Source organism: Solanum stenotomum, chromosome 8, assembly GCF_019186545.1.
Source record: "Solanum stenotomum isolate F172 chromosome 8, ASM1918654v1, whole genome shotgun sequence".
Lineage (NCBI taxonomy): Eukaryota > Viridiplantae > Streptophyta > Magnoliopsida > Solanales > Solanaceae > Solanum > Solanum stenotomum.
In genome coordinates, this window is record NC_064289.1 from 31,553,381 (window position 1) to 31,573,538 (window position 20,158).

Here is a 20,158-nt window from a genome sequence, read left to right on the forward strand (position 1 = left end):
CACATCTTTTTATGGAAGGGGAAGGCTATTTTTTAAAATAAGTAAATTTAAAAGGAAATTCTAGCTTGTGATGACGCCACATAGGCAGGTCTAGAGTTCTCTTTTATATAGATATATGATATGATTAAGCTAAATGTTAATAAAAAAATTTACAGCCAATTCAGAATTTATAGATACACTCACAATGTTTTTGGTTGTCTTAATTAATGCTATATTAAATGTTAATAATATCATTCACAATCTTTTAAAATTTGTACACAGTCAGAACTTATGGCATTGTAGCTAATAAATAGATGGGTCATTGAACCACCCAAAAGCTATTGGCCTGAAACAGATTGAACTAAAACGAGCTTAAACCGAATCATCATCCAACCTGCGCCTGTGTTCTTATAATTTATTTGAGTACCTCATAGAACTTCTTCTCTTTTTATAACTACATGTAACGTATCAAATAAAAATCAATCTTAAAATGAACCGAATTTAAGGGGTCAAAATGGACTGAACTAATAAAATACGAGTCACTAACACACCCAAACCTAAACAAATTGAGCGGGTCAAGATAATGTGGGCTGATTTTGCCACCCTATAAGTAACTTTTAACAAACTCGAAAGCTAATTCATTATTGCAAGGGAAAAAGAAAACTTGGTCAGACCACTCCTCCAAGCTTCTTTCAGGACATGTCTGTTTTCTGTTCTACGTATAAGAACTAAATCAAAATCAACTAAATCCAAAATGAAAAAGAATGCTTCATCTCCTGGAAAATCAGCCAATACTGAACAGTTATGTATGATAATTGATAAAGTTGATTTTGTCAAACTATGTTCGTGTGTATCTTCTTTGTCGCTGTATTTCAGCTTCATTCATCCGTTCAGAAAGCCATTGTAGGCCTTTATAACCCAAATATACTGAAGCAATTAGAGCTATTATAGTGATAACAAATAGAAGAAATATCCTGATGCCAGCTACAATTCTCTGTCAAGTTAAAATAACTGCAGTTAATGATTTGAAACTTGGAAAGGAGAACGAATGCATCATTAATTCTAAGACAAACCTGCAGTGTCGAAGTTTTCTCGTCTTCAGGTGCCCGTACTCGTCTCCGTCTTCGCTTCACATTATCTTTTGTTTCTGGTTCCTTTTCCTGTGCAAGGAAAATTTGAGTTAAATTTCAACTACTTATTGGGGATATTTTGGGTCAATAAACTATTCAACGCAAAGACAAGAAAGTAACCCTCATGTTGTTTAACTCCAGAAAATAATGTACAGCAGATGCAACAAAGCATTTAAAAGAATTATAGAGGTTTACCTCGGGAGCTTTTGATTTACGATGTTGCAACTCTGCCTCAGAAGCTTTCACTTTGCTCCTGCAATCTGAATTGCAAGGGAGGATGCCAAGTCCATATTGGTTTCTTGATACATATTTAGGATCAGTACCACTACTTCGATAGGCTGCTTGGACATCCTTACATAGCAACTCTTTTTTCAAACTTTGGCATCCACAACGAACATTAACCTAATAAAAGAATCATTAAAAATTAACAGTAGATAGGACATGCTCATCAGAAAATAGTGGATAGAACATGGAAAAAAGATTGAAAAAAGTACAAGGTAAACAAAATAACTGGAACTATTTCTGGGATATAGGGTCGGCTTTTTCTGGCTCATCAACTGAGAACTCATACTATATGCCATCAATCAAAAAAGAGAATCTGATTTAACATTTTGCACTAATTAGTTATATGGGTTAAGGGCGCTTATAGAAAGAGTTATCTTAGGAGAAAAAATCATGTTCGACTTTCTGGGATGGAGTTTAGTTGTATTCGGATGAGCTCACAGAAGTTAAAACTTTTTTTTTCTGAAATATTAGTAACTATTTCTCACAGAAGTCAACTCTTTCTCTTTTCTTTTATCCCATTTTTTCCTTTCTCCTTGACAATCAAACTCGAACTTTCTTCCTTTTGTGGTGTACTTAAATTTCAATAGATAACTGACACACATAAGAAGTTGCTGATGGAAAGCAATGGCATATCAAGGCAACTTGCTTTCATAAAGATGACTTGTAAACACCAGTTAGTGGAATGTTTAATGGCATCAAGTGAATGAAGCCCATCAAATCCCAAATGTGTGATTCTTTGATAGGATAGCATGGCAAAGAAAGTGGTGGAGGGAAAAATGTTATGCACCGGCAATATTGAAGTTAAATCCTTCCTTGGGCTAGAAAAGCAAGTAAAAGAAAATGATAAGGCAAATGATGTTTCCTTGTTTGGAGGCATCATGGAAATTACACCCTTTACGTACCAAACACGAAAAGACATTTCTTGATTTCATTTTCTATCTCCTTGCTCTATTTGTATAGATACACACACACGTCTCTCTCTCTCTCTCTCTCTCTCTCGGAAAGGAGATTTCCTCTCCCTTTTTTTTCTTAGAGGTCTGGAAGAGAATGGATATAAGACCGGGTATTGTACGTCCCAGAACCAGTAAAATACCCTCCCCGGCTCCTTGGCAACTAAAAGTAAAAAAGGTTGAAAGGATATTCACTTTGGTGAAAAAGGTGTGATTTCCTCCTTCAATAATAAATATGGTTTTAGGAATTATTATGTCTGATTTAAAACAAGATGCAAAGAACATAAACTCTTTGTAATTAGGATTAAGAAGTATAACTAAGATAGTACATCAATCAATTACCTTCTTGGAGCATTGATCAGGAGATGGACATTCACCAGGATGACATGTTTCAGGGCAGAGGTGCGTACAATTAGGTAATTTTCTGCACATTTGGAATCCAAACAAAGAAGGGCTCATCGAGATCAGTTAGGGAGTTTCAGATGCATTGCAAATGCACATAATTCAGCATTTTATAAACCTAAAGGGGAAAGGGGTTGCGCAAAGAAGTTGATAAGCCTAATAGCCTCTGTAGCTATCAAGGTGCATACCTCTTGCTTTTTGGTGATATAAGAAATATAGTCTATCTATAAAACATTGAAATTATAGCTTTTGGTGATGCTAGATTTGAAGGAAAAGAGAGCAAAGTATATGAACTACCTATGGCATGGTCCACCACATGACCGAACAGTTAGCTGCTCTTTTGCTGACAAGCTGTTGTAGTATATGCACTCAAATACATGAACCATGGAACCGCAGTGACATGAACGTTTTATCAGTGCTTTGCAAGGGGGACATTCTCTAGGATGACAAGGCAAGGGACAAGGATGAGGACAAGTAGCTCTCCGCTCCTAAATAAGGATCAACAAAAGTATACAGTTAATACCCGAATTACTAACTATAAAGTGCAAACTTATAAAGAATGCAACATCAAACTGATAGAGCAAGCATATATGTCATGGGAAGTATTGATTGTTGAATTAGGCCCCAAAGAAAAACCTAGTAAAACCAACAGATGAGATTGATAGAAAATTTATTCATACCTGTTGGCAAGGAAGAGTGCACATTTCACAAGTCTCGGCTCTTCTACTACTATCTAATTTTGAACTACTAGTAACCAAGGTATGGCAAACATTAGTGCAGTAGTGATTTCCACAAGCAAGAGGATTTCCACACAGATTGTCACATGAAAATATTGCCCTGTCGGAGCAGACCATCTGAAACGAGAAAGAGCTCACATGAATTCTTGTTGGCAAGTAAATATGAAGCTTCTGACAGAAACTAAAGAATAAATAGCTCCTGAAGAGAATGAACAAAAGGTAAATGGAAGTATTGTCCATGATTTAAGGATAATATGATCCCCACCATTCTTTCTGCTCCTACATGATTACCCAAACAAGACCTCCAAACAAGTTGTGGGCATGGGGGGCATGGTGAACCAGGCGTAGGTTCAATTTGATTGTTCGGTCTCTTTTTCTTTGGTTTCAAAGTGAATTCTGGAAGAGGAGGAGGCGTAGGGCCATGGCACCTGCTTACAATCAACGAACAACAAAGATTCAATGAATGAACCAGTATACATTAGATATCCCGAAATGTAATGAAGGCAAACCTCAATTCACACTTGTGCCCACAAGGATATTCTTCATCACAAAGCAAACGACATGGTGGGCAAGCTCCATAGTGACACCTATGTGGCTAGAGAAATTAGCGCACATGTTAGGCTCCACATTAAACAGTATTTTGTTTCACTCTAGAAGTTGGATTAAGATTGAGGCATCAAGTGATGTCCCTGCTAACAATATTCATAGAAAGGACAATCTAAAGATGTTCATATGATCACCAAGTACATGGTAAGTAGTACATGCAATAAATACAACCTTGCAATTAGAAGCGTGCCTGCATAAGCGACCTACAGAACATGATTTACGACATTTTGGAGGTTTTTGTTCAGCTTCTGCACCACAAGGAACCTGACAAAAGCAACCAATATTAACAGAAACAATTTAGCAAGAATCTTCACAAAAGGATTCATGATATTAGCACCATATTTGTAAATACTGAACCAACATTTTCTAGTTGGTACTCTAAGGCCTTCTTTGCTTTGGTTTTTTTGTGTGATGAGTAGATACAGTCATCACCTTTAAAAAGAAACATCTTAAAATATACACTGTAAAAAGTTTATACTTTTTTTTTTCCTAACATCTTTAAATATAGTCAAGACCATGTCAGATATCACCTAAGTTTTCTATTCCTTTTTATTGGTAACTTAAAATTTTTATTGATGACAATGACATTCAGCCATCCTAATTCAGAGTAGCAACATCACAGAGAGTGAGAGAGAGAGATACTCAAAAAGTAAACTTAAATAAACCAAAAGAAAATTAAAGAGAACAACTAAATTACAAGTGTACTATTTTATTGGACTACCAGATTGGTTGTAATGTAAATGAAATCTATTCCAGAGTTTAGCAAGAACGATCAACAAGAACCTAACAAACTCGGTCATTAAATTTTTTCACTTTTAGTGAACAGCCAACTGGATGGAAGAGAACAAAGAGAGCATACAACAGACCCAGATTCTGGCATTTTGCCACCTTACAGGTAGCAATCTTAGGGCCACTTCTGTAGATCAAAATGAACCTCAGCAGCGCATACAACAACAGATAAAGCGAGATAAACTTGGGAACCCAATTAGATTTCTTTATATTATTTTACTATATTCCTTTGGGATAAGTTCCAGTAAAGAAAATAATTTTTTACTCTTTCACATAATAGGGTATGTCACTTTTTATTCTTTTGATACAGTAATAAATTTTATTAAATGTTTGGGGAAAAAAACATGCACATATACAAGAAGTACACCAAAAATAGAAATCCTACAAAAAGAGATGGTCCTCTACAAACCATACTCAATCTACTAAACATAGAGGAATCTTACGGTGCACCAAAAAGATAAGGAACAAGATACTACCCTGAGCTGAACAAAATTCATCTGTAGGGTATTTTTAACTTTTTTTTTCCTAATGAAGAGACATTTCATCAAAAAGGCATCAAGAAAATGCAGGCAAAATTACATCAAAGAGAGAGAGTGTCTACTATGATACAAAAACTAGTCTACCACATAAGGCAAACACAGTCCAAAAAGTGATCACAGCTAGATACAGTGCCTGATTGAAAGAACTAAATAAATTAAGCTCGAGCGCATAATTTGGAGTTGAGACACTATCAGAACATTTCCAATTTCTTTCATTCTAAATGCACCAAAAATTGTAGCATGCACCATCAACCAAGTTTTTTGAGGGAATACCAACTTTCCATGAAGTATGAACACCAGTTTTCATATGCTTCCTTAATATTGTTAGGCATGACCTGAGGTAGTAAAAAATTAGAAAAGAACACACTTCACATATCTCTTGCTGCTGTAAAATGTAGGAAATGGTGTCTCACACTTTCAGACTCTAGTTGACACATGTAACACCTGTTCACTATCTGAATGCTTCTCCTACTAAGGTTGTCTTGAGTTAAGCAAGCTTCATATATAAGGCCATCCACCAGATACAAGCCACTTTAGAGAATGTCCATGGCCACTTGTCTATCAACTGCTTGTTGGATCAGAGTTGTGAGTATCCCTTCTTCACTGTGAATGTCCCACCTTTTGAGTCCTCCCATAGCAACTTATCTCTCATTTGAGGATTAATTTCACTAGTTTCTAGTTTGCCAAGTAGTTCCTTTAGCTCATTCAACGCTCAGCACTGTTCAATATTGGAGTATTGATTAGTTGACAGAGAGTATATGTTTGGAAATTTATCTTTCGAGTAGTCTGGCCTTCCAAAATAATATGTATGCTGTACTTCCTAACTTGAGAGTAGAATTGAGCAGGAATTCCAACCAAAGTTTAGAGATGTGCTTCCATGGCCTCGTGCCATGAGATGAACAGATCTGCCTGGTGCACCAGTTGCTCAATTCACCACTAATTTTCTTCAATCACGGCTTTCCACAGCCGAGGATTATCCAGGTTATACCTCCAGTGCCATTCCAGTAGCATACTCTTGTTATGTAGTGACAAGTCTTTTATGCCCAATCCCCCATATTCCTTTGGAAGTATTACTCTTGGCCATTTAACTGGGTAGGATTATGACTTTGATTGTTATCTTTCCATACTAATGCTCTCCTGATTTGGTCCTGCCTCTTTTGTGCGCAATAACTGGATTGAACATATGGACATGAAGTGTGTTGCAAAGCTATCAAACACACTATTTATGGGTGTTAGCCTGCCTCAAAAGAAAGACACTGCATCTGCGAAAAATGACCCCATATTGCAACTCATTTCTCAGCCAAATCTTCTATTTTCTTGCTTTCAATCATTTCATAAGATGGTTTGCACGCAGCTTGATACTAAGATTAAAAAAATTGGGGAATGATAATGGCACGGAATACATGGATAGCTGACTTGATACTTACTTGGAGTCTAATGGGATGATCCACCAAATCAGTTGCCCTTAGCCTCTTACACTAGTGCACAAAATGGAGTGGTTGAACGAAAAAATAGACATTTGTTAGAAGTTCCTAGATCTCTTATGTTCACTATGAATCACCTAAAACCTTACTGCGGAGACATAATTCTAGCAGCTGCTTATCTTATCAATAGAATGTCTGTCAAAGCACTCAACTTTAAGAGTCCTTAGAGATTTTACGAGGGAATATTGTTTACACTGTTCCTCCAAAGATGTTTGAACATGTGTGTTTCATTCATTAAATGTGTGTTTGTTGGCTATTCTCCAACACAGAAAGGTTATCAGTGTTACTATCCTCCATCAAGGAAGTATTTTGACAGTATGGGTACTACTTTTAGAGAACCTGAACCTTACTCCGATGGAACCAAATCACCTCTTTTAGGGGAGCGTAATGAAATAGAAGAGGTGATAGCTAGTTCTAGATTTATCAGTCACTGCTTTTATACACTAGACCTGACATAGCATATGCAGTTAGCATGGTGAGCCATGCATGATCCTCGTGAGTCTCACATGCAGATCCTTAAATAAGAATGCAAATAAATTTGAATGTGACTGTATGAAGATGTATATTTTTCCTGATCCCAAGGCCTAGCTCGAGTGGCAAAAGGTGGAGGATTTGTGGCTTAGGTCGTAGGTTCAAGCCCCATACCATGCAAAGCGATGCCCGATATTTAAGTGGAGAAGGGTAGAGGGACGGGCCCATTATCCACCGAGTTTAGAAGGCTGTGATTGGTCCAAAGGGCGGGTCACAGACGGATTTCTCGGTTATCAAAAAAAAAAAGATGTATATTTTTCCTAACAAGTTCTATGTGATAAATCTCTATCTGTACTATTATGAAGGTGTAAAGCTCCAACACGAAATGTTTTTATCAACCTTTTTACCATTCAAATATATATTTCAGATTGGACAAATTGTTGTTTATTTGTATTTCCTATTATTTGAGACTTTGGTATTAACTAAATTTTAGCTATTATATCTTTCTTTATTTGACCTAGACAGGAACTCCTAACATTTAGGAATTCAAGATTGAACTTTTTCTCAAAAGAACCTTAATGATAGAAGTGACAAGTGTCTTCAGTAAATCATTTCTGACTGTGGGCCAACACTTTTGAAAGAACAGCATGTTTGAGTCATCTCGGTCAGGGGCTTTGTTACAAAGGAGTTGCTTTAAAGCAAATAAAACATCATTCTTAGGAAGGCGTTTGCATTCAGTTTCTTTCACCTTCTGTTAGCACCACCAACTTGTATCCTTTCCATTTTGGTCCCCATTCTTCATCTTCCGTGAAATAATTTTTCATAGAAGCTCAATAAATGTTCCTAATCAGCTTTGCATCTTCTATTGACTTTCCATCCACTTCAAATTTGTCAACGTTATTATATCTTTTGTGAGCATTGGCCATCTTGTGAAAGAAATTAGTATTCTTATCACCATCTTTTATCCAAACACATTTAGACTTTTGTCTCCATGATATCTCCTCCGTTCAAGCAACTAACTCCAGTTCCGTGAAAGGGGGTTCTTTCCCAGATCTATTACCAGATTGCACTTCATCTACTGAAGAATGATCCAGTTCCTCAAGTTTAAGCACGATACTCATCTTATTTTTCATCCAGCTTAGCATAGACCTCTCTGTTCCAATTTTAACGTCGCTCTTGAGGAATTTCAGCTTCTTGGCAAGTATTGAGTCTCGCCTGCTCTGAATCTCATCAGAATTCCACCATTAGTCTAACATTTTCAGAGAAATCTATCCAGATGATCAAGACCAGTTGCTCAAGGAAAACATGAAAATATCTGACATGTAATGACCCGTAAAATTCAAAGTACCCTTATCCAGAATTACAAAAATATGTGGACGTAGTAATCAGCCATCAGCCAATATGAATAGACAAATTCAGAATCACTAGGTACAAAAAAGAAGTCAAAGAGAATACAAAACTATACAATACTCAGTAGATTGTGCTTGTTAAAACTTTGAAGGATGGTAAAGAAGAGTGTGGATGCTCAACAGCAACAACAAACCCAGTCTGGGGAGGGTAGTGTGTACTTTGACCTTACCCCTACCTTGAGAAGGTAGAGAGGCTGTTTCGGATAGACCCTCGTCTCAAAACAGATGAAAAGGACAACAGTAGCAACAGTTTGGGTGCTCAACTACTGTAAAAGAAAACCAGTAGAGTTCAGAAAACAGAAATCTGACAGTGGTGAGAAACTGAATGAGGAGAGTGGCAGTGCCATCAGATAGAGAATTTGCAAGTTGACGTGTTTTAATGGAGTCAAGTATGGAATGAAGAAACTTCCTTGCGATGTCAAATCATCTGACAAGATGAAAGAGGATAGACTGGGGAGGCTGATGGAGGCCTCATTTCTACAGAGGTAAATTGTCATGCTAGTACTGGTGATCTGTTAGTAGATCTGACAATTTACTTTCTACAGTTCATTGTCATACTTTTAGTATTGCAAAGAGAGAAATTAGAGGGGTTCTGAAGACCAGCAGAATGAACTTCAGAGTTTCAAGATGAATTGTCTAGCTTTGTTTTATTTTTGGTGTAAACAGAATTTTAGTTCAAGAAGAAGATAATCTTGGATGTTTTAGATTACTTGTAAGAAATAGAGGTGATAGGGGGCAATATGATTACTATGCAATACCTTTTGAAGGGGAACTACATATTTTGGATGTAGTATACCAGTGAATATAGCTTACTGTTACTATCCTAAAAAAAGTATTGGTGATTGTTTTTGGTGCATACCATAGAACATCCGATGATGAGCACCTGTCACCATCAGTCACTAGGTGCATCATGCTATATCATGTGGTTGAGACCACAACTTGTCCAATTAGTGAGGGAAATATAAACAAGTGTTAAGTGAAGAGGAATATAAGTAAGCACCATAAGTTACAACCTATTAATAGATAAATGTTCATTCCTAGGCTCTTTCATCATCACCCAAGCAAAATGATTTAGATGTTCCAAACATAAAAATTTCTAAGTGAAAAGCCTAATGATGTCGTTGACTCATCATAAAATACTGGTGAGGACTTCTAGTAAAAAACTATGTTCACCAGACAGAGTGAAAAGTCATAATGAATGGAAAAAACACTCTCACTTCTATTTGGTTAATCGATAGAACAGGAAAGAGATATAGAGTAAACACAACCATCTGTTCCACTGTAGGAAATATAAATATTTAACAAGGTTATTAATGTACATATAGTAGCTGAAGTCCTACCTCAAAATGTGTCTCTCCGCACAAACATGAAATTGTGACCATTACCGGGCAGGGTGCACAAGAGCCTCTGCAGTAACCACAGGAAATTGGTCATATTTTGTTCAAATATGGATGCAGGCATACAAGATCAGCGACTGTCACAGTCATCCAAATATCCAATATAAAACAACTAGAGTACTAAGCTCATAGGACTTTTTTTTTCTTAGCAAATCAATGCTAAAGTAACACAACTTTAAATTACAAGCGACCAACATGTATAAATTGTTACTTTTCCTATATATCATCAAGTGTTTTGTTATTGATGCATTTGTCGGGAACAAATTAAAGGCGCGAGAATTAATATGACAGATAATGATTAAAATTTTCTGAAATAATTTGTTAGTTGAATAGAACTTCCCTGAGTGGATTAGGATTCTTATTATTTCTGTTTTATCGGACTTCTTTTATTTCTAATTTATAAGGAGATCTTGCTACTGACCTCTATTTAAGAGAGTTGACATTATTAAAAAAACAACTTGATCTTATCAAGTTACAGAGATTCAAAATTCCCAAGTCTACAATTCCCTGAATGAATTGCAAAATTCAGCAATCATAGGCAGGTCAAGGAACAAAAACAAGGGCTTAATCCTCAGTGTTGGGCCTCACTTTCTCGTTAATCTTCCAGCGATTCGATCCAAAACTAGGGACCTTGAAAAATTGGTGCCAGAGCTTGTCACCATGGATGAAAATACTATAGATGCAACGTCGCGAAGTCTGTTACAGGAAGCCCAAACTCAAACCAAAGCAAAAGTAAAAGCTTCAGAAGCAAGGATGGACGCCAAATTCCAGTAAATTTCGCAACAAATTGAAAACTTTATCCGCACCACGGCATGTGCGAAGGGACTTGAAGTTGGAGACAATAGTGTTGTTTCTGTCTAACGAACCAGCAAGGCAGGAAGAAACAACAGTAATAACTTTGGTAGCAATGACAAATATGGAGGAAGAGGTATCGTTCCCAGATAACACACAATTAGACTTTCCTACTTATGATGGAAGTGAAGATCCTCTTATTTGGCTTCACCATTGTGAGAAATTCTTCACTAACCAGCAAATAACCAACCAAGAAAAATAGATTTAGCTGCTTTTCACATGGTAGGGGAGGCACAATTGTGGGTTTATCAACTGGAACAGGAGGAACCCAATTTAACATGGGATGCCTTCAAAGAATTTTGTACCCTTCGTTTTGATCTACCAATGAAAAGCAATCTATTAGGAGAATTGATCAACTTGAAACAAACTAGTGCTGTTGAAGATTACCAAGATTACCAGAGGAACTTCCAAAAACTGTAGGCTCGTGCATCATTTGTATATTTAGACCAACAAGTAGATATGTTTACAGCAAGGTTAGTTGATTTGATTTGTCTCGATGTTGTATTGCGCAACCCATCTAACCTAGTACAAGCAATGAGTTTGGCGAGAGCATTTGACAAGAAGATACATATTTCTACTAGCACACGAAGGGTCTATAGTTCAACCTCAAACATTAGTGCAAGGGTTGTCGCTACAGCAGTAACTCTGAGTGCTAAGGTAACTGCTTCTAATCATTTTGTGAAAAAGCTGACTCACGCTGAGATGGTTGCCCGACGTGCAAAGGAGTTGTGCTACAATTGTGATGATCCCTATGTTCAAGGTCATCGGTGCAAAAAGTTATTTTGGCTGGAAATAGAGGGTGGGGAATCTGAAGAGTACCAACGGATAGTGGAGAGCCTGCCATCTCAGTCCATGCTATCACAGGCAAACAACATGCAAATATTATGCAATAGCAAGTTGTACTTGATAAGAAGTTGTTAGTTAGCTTAGTGGATTCGGGCATTACACACAATCTTATTAGCTCAACGGCCGCTCGACTTTAGACTTGCCTATCCAACATCGAAGAATATCTATGCATCAGTGGCAAATTGTGAGAAGATTTCCAGTTTGGGCATTTGCACAACAATGCAATTTTGTGTAGTCTATGTTGATTTATATGTGATTACTTTGGACGGTTTTGATATAGTCATAAGTAGTGGTTGAAAACACTAGGGCTTATTATGTGGGATTTTGCATTATTGACCATGAGCTTTCAAGTAAAAGGGAAGCAGATCATTTTACATGGACAACAACAACTATATCAGTCGCACAACATCTTTTGCGGGATTCTAAGCAAGGTGAGCTCGAGAAGGTATTAGCCGAATTCAATAACCTATTCCAAGAACTTGTAGGTCTGCCTCCTCCATTGCATTCCTGCAGCCATCGCACTACCAGGAACTGGTTCGGTGGGAGTTCAGCCCTATAGATACCCCCTCAGTATCAAATAAATGAGATTGAGAAACAATGTGATCAAATGCTTCAGGCTTCAGCAAGGCATTATTCGACCCAGTCATTCTCCATTTTCATCACTTGTACTACTAGTTTGGAAGCATGATGAAACATTGTGCTTTAGTGTGGATTATAGGGAGCTAAATGCCAATATAATAAAAGACAAATTCCCTATTCCACTAGTGGAGGAATTAATTGAGAATTGTATGGAGCACAATTTTTCACCAAGCTTGATCTCCGCTCTGGTTATCATTAAGTCAGCAAGGAATCTACGGATGTTGAGAAGACAACTTTCAGAACACATCATGGACATTAAGGTTCCTTGTCATGCCATTCAAATTGACTAATGCTCCTTTTACCTTTCAAGCATTGATGAATGAGGTATTCCAAAAGTACCTACATCAATTTGTACTAGTATTTTTTATGACATCCTTGTATAGCAAGACTTGGAAGGATCATTTGTCACACATGTCAATCATCTTTGAGTTGATGCAAGCTTATTGCCTTTGTTTAAAAAAATCCAAAATGTTCCTTTGACAAAAACCAAGTAGCTTAGCCACATAGTCTCAAACATACGTGTGTCCGCTGATGTTAGCAAAATTGACGCCGTGGTAGACTGGTCTCAACCGCAATCAACAACAACGTCATGTGGATTCTTACGATTGACAGGATATAACCGTACATTATCCAGGATTACAATATGATTGTTGCTCTTAACAAGTATGCTTAAGCCAAGTTCTTTTAAGTGGAATGAGGATGCACTTGCTTCTTTTGAAGCTCTTAAAAAGGCATTAGTTGTTGCCCTGTGTTACAGTTACCAAACTTTGAAGAAGAATTTGTTTTTGAGTGTGATGTTTCAGGTGTTGGAATAGGAGCAATCCTTCAACAACAAGGACATCCAATTGCTTTTTTACTCGTAAGCTAGCTGACCGACACTTGAAACTTCCAACAAAGGTATTTCAACATTGGAAGCCTTATCTCTTCTTTTTTTGATGAAGTGAGATTTCATTAAGGCATCCAGAAGAGATGCCAAGTGCAATAGTGCCAGTGAGGCAGTGACCCCAAAAGAGAAGATTCCAAAGGACCTTAAAAATCTGGAACCAAGCAGCAATTTCATCAGTTTTGGAACAAGAAGTAGAGGGGGATGTTTCGTGAATATTTCCAATGAAGGTTAACATAGTGTCATGGAATGTAAGAGGCCTCAATGATCCTGGGAAGAGGTTGTTGATCAAGAACATCTTACATAAATGGAGAGCAGATGTATACTGTTTTCAGGAATCAAAATTAAGAGGTGACATAAGGGAGACAATCAAAGAGCTATGGGCCAACAAGAGGTTGAAATAGCACAATTGGAAGCCAGAGGCACTAAAGGAGGCATTATCATTCTATGGGACAGCAGTATATGGGAGGGAGAAGTCTGTGAGGTAGGGGCTTATTGCATTACTGTTAGATTCCTAGGCAAAACTCAGGATTTTAGCTGGCACCTATCAGGTGTTTATGCCCCAAACAACAGAGAGGAAAGGGAAGAGGTATGGTGGTAGTTGGGAGCAGTACGGAGCCTATTTAATGGTCCTTGGGTGATTGCTGGAGACTTTAATGTCATAAGGTTCCCTTCTAAGAAAAAGAACTGCACCACAACGACTAAAGCCATGGAAGATTTCTCAGACTTCATTGAAGATATGGAACTAGAAGATCCACCACTTACAGGGGGTACCTTTACATGGAGAAAAGCAGACAAACATAACATAGCAGCAAGACTGGATAGGTTCCTATTCTCAGAAAAATGGGAAGTATCCTCCAAGAAAATCAAGCAAACTATTATGCCTAGAATCACTTCTGATCATAATCCGTTGCTACTAGAATGTGGAAATTGGAGAGGTCACTATCCTATTTTGAATTCGAAAATTGGTGGTTGCAAACTGAGAAATTCAATGAAAGTTAAGGGGTGGTGGAATTCTGAATCTTATACTAGAAGACCAGATTACATTCTAGTTTTTAAGCTGAAAGCCCTCAAAGTGAAGTTGAAAGAATGGAGCACAACTGTTCAAGGCAACCTAGGTCTACAGAAACAAAGCATTTTAAATCAACTTTCTGATTTAGTTGTGACCCAGGATCAAAGATGCTTGTTTGATGATGAGTCTTTTCTGAGAGTTGTACTAACAGTAGAATTGGAGGAGGTGGAAAAAAGGGAGGAAGCGGCATGGAGGCAAAGGGAAAGGGATAAAAACGCAAAGTTTTTTCACAGAACAGCAAATTGTCACAAAAGATACAACAACATTGATAGCTGTTTGATCAACGGGGCAATTGTATCTGAGCCAGCAGTGATCACTGATCAGGGAGGAGATCATAGATTTCTTCCAAAACCTTTATAGAGAAAATGAATACTGGAGACCTCAGTTCAATCCCAGAGATCAAGCTATGTTGAATGAGGAAGATAACTTATTGTTGCAAAGTCAATTTGGAGAACAGGAGATCAAAGAATGTGTGTTTGCTTGTGCAGGAGATAAGGCCCCTGGCCCAGATGGTTTTACTATGACACTTTCCATTTTTGGAATAGTTATGGAATCTCCATGAATAGGATAAAGGAACCAGAGATGTTTTGAAAACAAGAGGATCCCTTTCCAGAGCTTGAAACTGAATTGCCTTATAACCTTTTATTTTTCGTGTAACTATGTACTCCCCAGAAAGGTGGAGGATATTACTCACTTTTTACATAGTTTAGGAGGAGTATAGGTGATAGTTATATTTGGTTTTGCTAACTTTGAACTCTTGATGTAATTACTATTGAAATACACTATTGGTGTATTTTGTCTATAAAATGTTAACTTTCTCAAAAAAAATAAAAAATGGTAAATAACTCTTTCATGTACGAAACCTACCAAATAAGTGAGTATATCAATAAGATAATTTTTTCCTTTAAGACGAATAGCATGGAAATTATCTTCCATATAATGAAGGGGAATTGCTACTCAGAAAGACAGAAAGAACAATATCAGACCTGTGGCATGGAGCTGGACACTTGTGGTTCCTACAACGGAGCTTCCTGTCACACATCTGTCACTTGACAGATTCAGTACAAATTAGGAATAATAGTCATTAACAAAATTGTCAAATATGAACCGCCAAACACACCTCAGAACAAGGTGGGCAATCCCCGTCACAGCAGCGGCGTTTACAGGCATGTTTTCCACAGTCCCGCAATTTCTGACACTTCCTTTCACATGTCATGTCTTGATGGCAAGGAACCTAGTGTAAGTTCAATTCAATGTTGACAAACTTTGAACCGAGAGATAATTATGAAAGTTAAGTCAATTATTCAAAATGAATATAATTAAATCTTACCTGTTTCTTATAACTCCCGCACCTACATGATTTGGTAATAACCACCCTACAAGTTTCAATGCAGGGGCCTCTGTGGCACCTTTCAGGGCACCTATGAAATCCACAGCTCAGCATTTTACCACATGTTGCTCCACATACTGAAACCACAACATCACAGGCAATCCCTTCATAAACTTTTTTCCCACAAGGGCAAGTCCTCTTCCCTTGAAGTGGACAATCTCCACAGTCACCCTCATGACAACCTTTCTCACACTTATGCCTCCCACACCCAAGTAACTTCTCACATGGATTTTCACATCTAAAGACCCTATCAAAACACTCTCTTTTCATCTCAACCTTCCCACACTGACACTTAAACATGCCTTTAGCTTTACAAGGAGGGCAATCATCCTCATGGCAAATTTCATTGCACCTATGAGTGTTGCAATCCAACATTTTTTTACAAACACCATTACACGAGAAATTCTTAAACCCACATCGTTTGACATCTTCCACAGCCCCACAAAAACACTTGGATTTCACCAATTTAGGACAAGACGGACAAGGTCCAGGGTGACACAACAATAAGCAATTGTGTCCACAATTGTACATCAATGGCCTCCCACAAATTTCACCGCAAGAATGAGGTAAAACCCAAGGATCATGAGGTGGGTCTGGAAGTTTTCCACAGAAACAATAGTATGTTTTAGGGATCTGCGATTTAGAATACTCAATGCGGCATTTAGGGCAGTGCCATAGAAGAGAGCTGTCATTTGGAGTGGCAGCGCGCGTGATGGCACGGACTGCAGCCAAATTGGAGGACTGAACACCCCACGATTGAATGCAGTGGAGATGAAAGACGGCGAAACAGCGAGAGGAACAGGACCATGTGGGATCAGAGGGACGGATTCTTTCGAGGCAAATGAGGCATGAGAGAGCACCGGAACGAGAAGAAGTGAGAAAAGCTTGGATTTTGATGAGGTCATGTTTTTGGTTGTGGTGGTCACCGGAAAGTTCAAGGTAAGACTTGAAGATGGTGGAAGAGAGGTCAGAATGATGGTGGCGATGGGAGGAGGAATCGGAATCGGAGTCGGAAGATGGCGGTGAGAGAAGTGGTGCAAGGGTGGTAGAAGTGGAGATCATTTCGTCAATTTACTGATAGCTGAATTCTGCTAACATTTACAAGTGAGAGATCGGATCTTCCTTGGGTTGGTTTTGAGATGGACGTATAAGCAGAGAAAAATAATTGAAAGCTACATGTTGAATTTTTTATTAAGTATTATTTTAATTAGCGTATAAGCTAAATATTATAAATCCAAATCTAATTTTTAGCAACTTTTTGTCTTTTCTCAAATACCTCCGAAAATAAAAAAGAATTTAGAATAAGTCTATACAAACAGTCACTTATTCATCCCTTTGACAAATAATAGTTAATATAAATATTTTATTATAATATTTATATATTTATTGATATATAATCTTACTTATTATTTGAGAGATGAAGACTTGAGACTTGTACTTATTTTTCATATCCGTACTTTATGTATTAGTGGCTTGTATAGGTGACAACCAAGTTTTGGGTGTTAATAGAATGAATAAGTTTTTCGCTTTTATCTTATTCTTGCTTTATCTTTCCACATTTCTTTCATTTTGTTGGGTTGAGACTGACTTGTTTTGATGGAAATAGACAAGTGTCATCACATTCATTCTTGGATAGTGACACAATTAAAACTCACGACACGTACTTCGAACAACACATTGATGCGATGGGTAGATTTTGATAATCTACTTTACAAAAAATTACCATTGTGTTTAAATGTTGGCATACGGTTTGCCAGCGGATGCCACTAACAAATATGTGAAATTGGAGAGTCAATTTGTCACGCCCCAAGCCAGAGTGAGGCGGATCGGCACTCAGTGCCTTAACTTTGACACCATCACACGACCTAGTGAACCACTTTATTGGACATACATAAAAGGGACATACACAAATGACTTTAAATAATGCATTGACCATCAACTAGCATGAGAAGCTATTTTTTTTATACATATAAAAGTCATAGCTACAGATGCTATCTCAGTGGACCCATAGGGCAGTAGAGACATAACTCTAAATATATAAACTTGATTTGGACATAGTTTATGAAGCCTCTATCATATGACATGATCTATAAATGTGTCGAGACAAGGCTTCGACATAGCTTAAGTCATCTATGTAAATCATATGAACAAGACAAGGCCTTGAATAGAATTGGGGCTCACGACCATAGCAAAAAAAACCTGCCAAGGATGTCTTCCGAGCAACTTGCCACCTGAAAGTATGTACCTGCAATATTAGTGCAGCGACCCCGACATAATAAAATGGCGTGATTACATATGAATTTATACTTGTATGTACGGCTGATTGAATAATATGATAAGTACTGAAGCTCATATAAGAGAGCATATGAAAAATAATAGGTTGGAATCACGCTGGATCTATAAACAGAGTATGAATCTATTAAAACAAATTATGGTCATTCAAGCTTAAGTACCTCTTCTTGGTTGAGATGATAACTCAAATAGATGTATCAAAATCACATGAATCGACATAAAATAAAACACATAATTAAATCCCCTTTTTATGATTATATATATTTCATCATGATACTTTATTCTAATGCATTTATCACTTAAGAAAATAAGCATATAAGGAAAAATAATTGATGAACTAATTAGTCACATGGAGTATATAACATACATTCAGATAAGCACAAAAAGGCATTTAACATGTGGACAAGTGAGTTATAAGAACATGTGGTGCGTGAGTATGTGAGCTGTGAAGACATGTAGCATCTGATCAAGTGAACTATAAAACATGTGCAAGTTAATTATGACACATGAGAAGGTAAAATATAACATATAAGCAGAAGACTATATGAGGTATGTAGCACATAAAATAGTGAGCTACAACACATGTGACATATAAGCGAGTGAGCTGTAAAATATGTAATATATACAAATGAGCCATTAGGGGCATATAACACATTTATAAACCGGCTGCGGCATATGAGATATGAGAGTAGGTGACACATGAACAAGTAACTATGAGAATATATGACACATGAACAAGTGAACTATTAGAACATATAAATGCATGAGAAATCGGAGCATCTGGAAACTAGGAAGAACATGTAGAATCACCAAGACATGTTTTACCATTCTCAACACATTAATCAATCACCTTTGGATCTGATTATTAGCACTTGGGCACTGTCACAACTCAGGGGTACACCCTAGATAAAACACGGTGTATAGGACCCTGAGAGATCTCATACAAGCCACTTAGCATTCATAACATAAGAAATAGAACAAAAAAAAAAGATAAAGACAACATTTCAAGTCCAAAATTTTATAAAAGTAAAGCAGAAGTCTAAAACACTTTGTCTCAATATCCATCTAATACAATAGAATGAAATTGGGCCTAGCCCATACATCATGTCCAAACTGAAAATAAGAAAGAAACTAAGAATAATGAAAATCCGTCCTCAAAGCATAAGGACTCACCAAAGCACAAGAACTTCGCAATCAACCACTAGCCACGAAACTGAGAAACCTGATTGTCGAACCCTACATTTGGGGAAATGTAGGCAAAAGTATGTGTTAGTACAAAACAATGTACCAAGTATGATAGCTATGCATAAAACATTCAAATCATGTTAAAATAGGACATTTCATGACATGCAATTGACCAATCTAAAACATGATATATATATATATATATATATATATATATAAAAAGGTTAGAAAACAGAAGTCATAAAACATGGTCAATGCAAGCTAACATCTTCAAAGCCTTTGAACATATGTGCCATACTTATTGAAGTAACCTTTGTTCATTATTAATGTGGGAAGTAGCCTTAACCAACATAGAGACCACGTGAGCTATAACATGAACCTCTGGTGTCTCCCACACCGAAAAGGGTTGTCCTACTTGCCAAGGTAAGGACCATGAACTTCTAGCTTAAGTGGATCCACTAGCTAATGTCTATCTAGACAATCATCCCACGAGGACACATAGGTAAGGGATAAGGAGATTGCTTCTAGAAACTCGACCTCTACTAATGGGAGAGCTTCCATCTTAATATCCTCTCGGTGCTAAGCATAAATCCCAAAGAATAGTCATTTCTTACTTGTACTCATTATCCATGGAAGGGCACGTCATCTTGCCAATCCAAGATAAGTCATTATCCATGTAAATGTATCATTCAATAACCAATCCAAGCTACGTTTCATTAGGATAACTATTAATCTTTGATTCAATTAGGTGAGAAGACCTTTCAATCTTAGAATCCTTATTATGTGAGAAAACCTTTCGTAACCATGCTTTCATGTGTATA

General features: G+C 37.2%; 2 protein-coding genes across 3 annotated transcripts in view; one reads left to right on the forward strand and one right to left on the reverse strand.

Annotated features, from left to right (window-relative positions):
- The window catches only part of LOC125872914 (actin-related protein 5), a 1,108,764-nt gene that overhangs the window by 784,210 nt on the left and 304,396 nt on the right, over positions 1 to 20,158 (forward strand). The window lies entirely within an intron of this gene.
- LOC125872913 (NF-X1-type zinc finger protein NFXL2) lies at positions 480 to 17,001 on the reverse strand. The gene is made up of 13 exons (XM_049553707.1): positions 15,801 to 17,001; positions 15,591 to 15,704; positions 15,457 to 15,512; positions 10,122 to 10,188; positions 4,261 to 4,353; positions 3,993 to 4,078; positions 3,749 to 3,911; positions 3,427 to 3,600; positions 3,044 to 3,234; positions 2,687 to 2,768; positions 1,305 to 1,511; positions 1,053 to 1,139; positions 480 to 973 (listed from the first exon to the last, which is right to left on the reverse strand). Exons 1-13 carry the CDS (start codon positions 16,920 to 16,922, stop codon positions 818 to 820), a joined length of 2,598 nt encoding a protein of 865 aa, XP_049409664.1. The 5' UTR covers positions 16,923 to 17,001; the 3' UTR covers positions 480 to 817.

Coding starts and splice junctions, on each gene's coding strand:
- LOC125872913 (XM_049553707.1), bottom strand. CDS start 16,922: ATGATCTCCACTTCTACCACCCTTGCACCACTTCTCTCACCGCCATCT. Junction 3,912..3,992: donor GGGCACAAGTGTGAATTGAG/GTTTGCCTTCAT, acceptor GATTGTAAGCAG/GTGCCATGGCCCTACGCCTC. Junction 1,512..2,686: donor CTGATCAATGCTCCAAGAAG/GTAATTGATTGA, acceptor TTCTTTTATTAG/GTTAATGTTCGTTGTGGATG.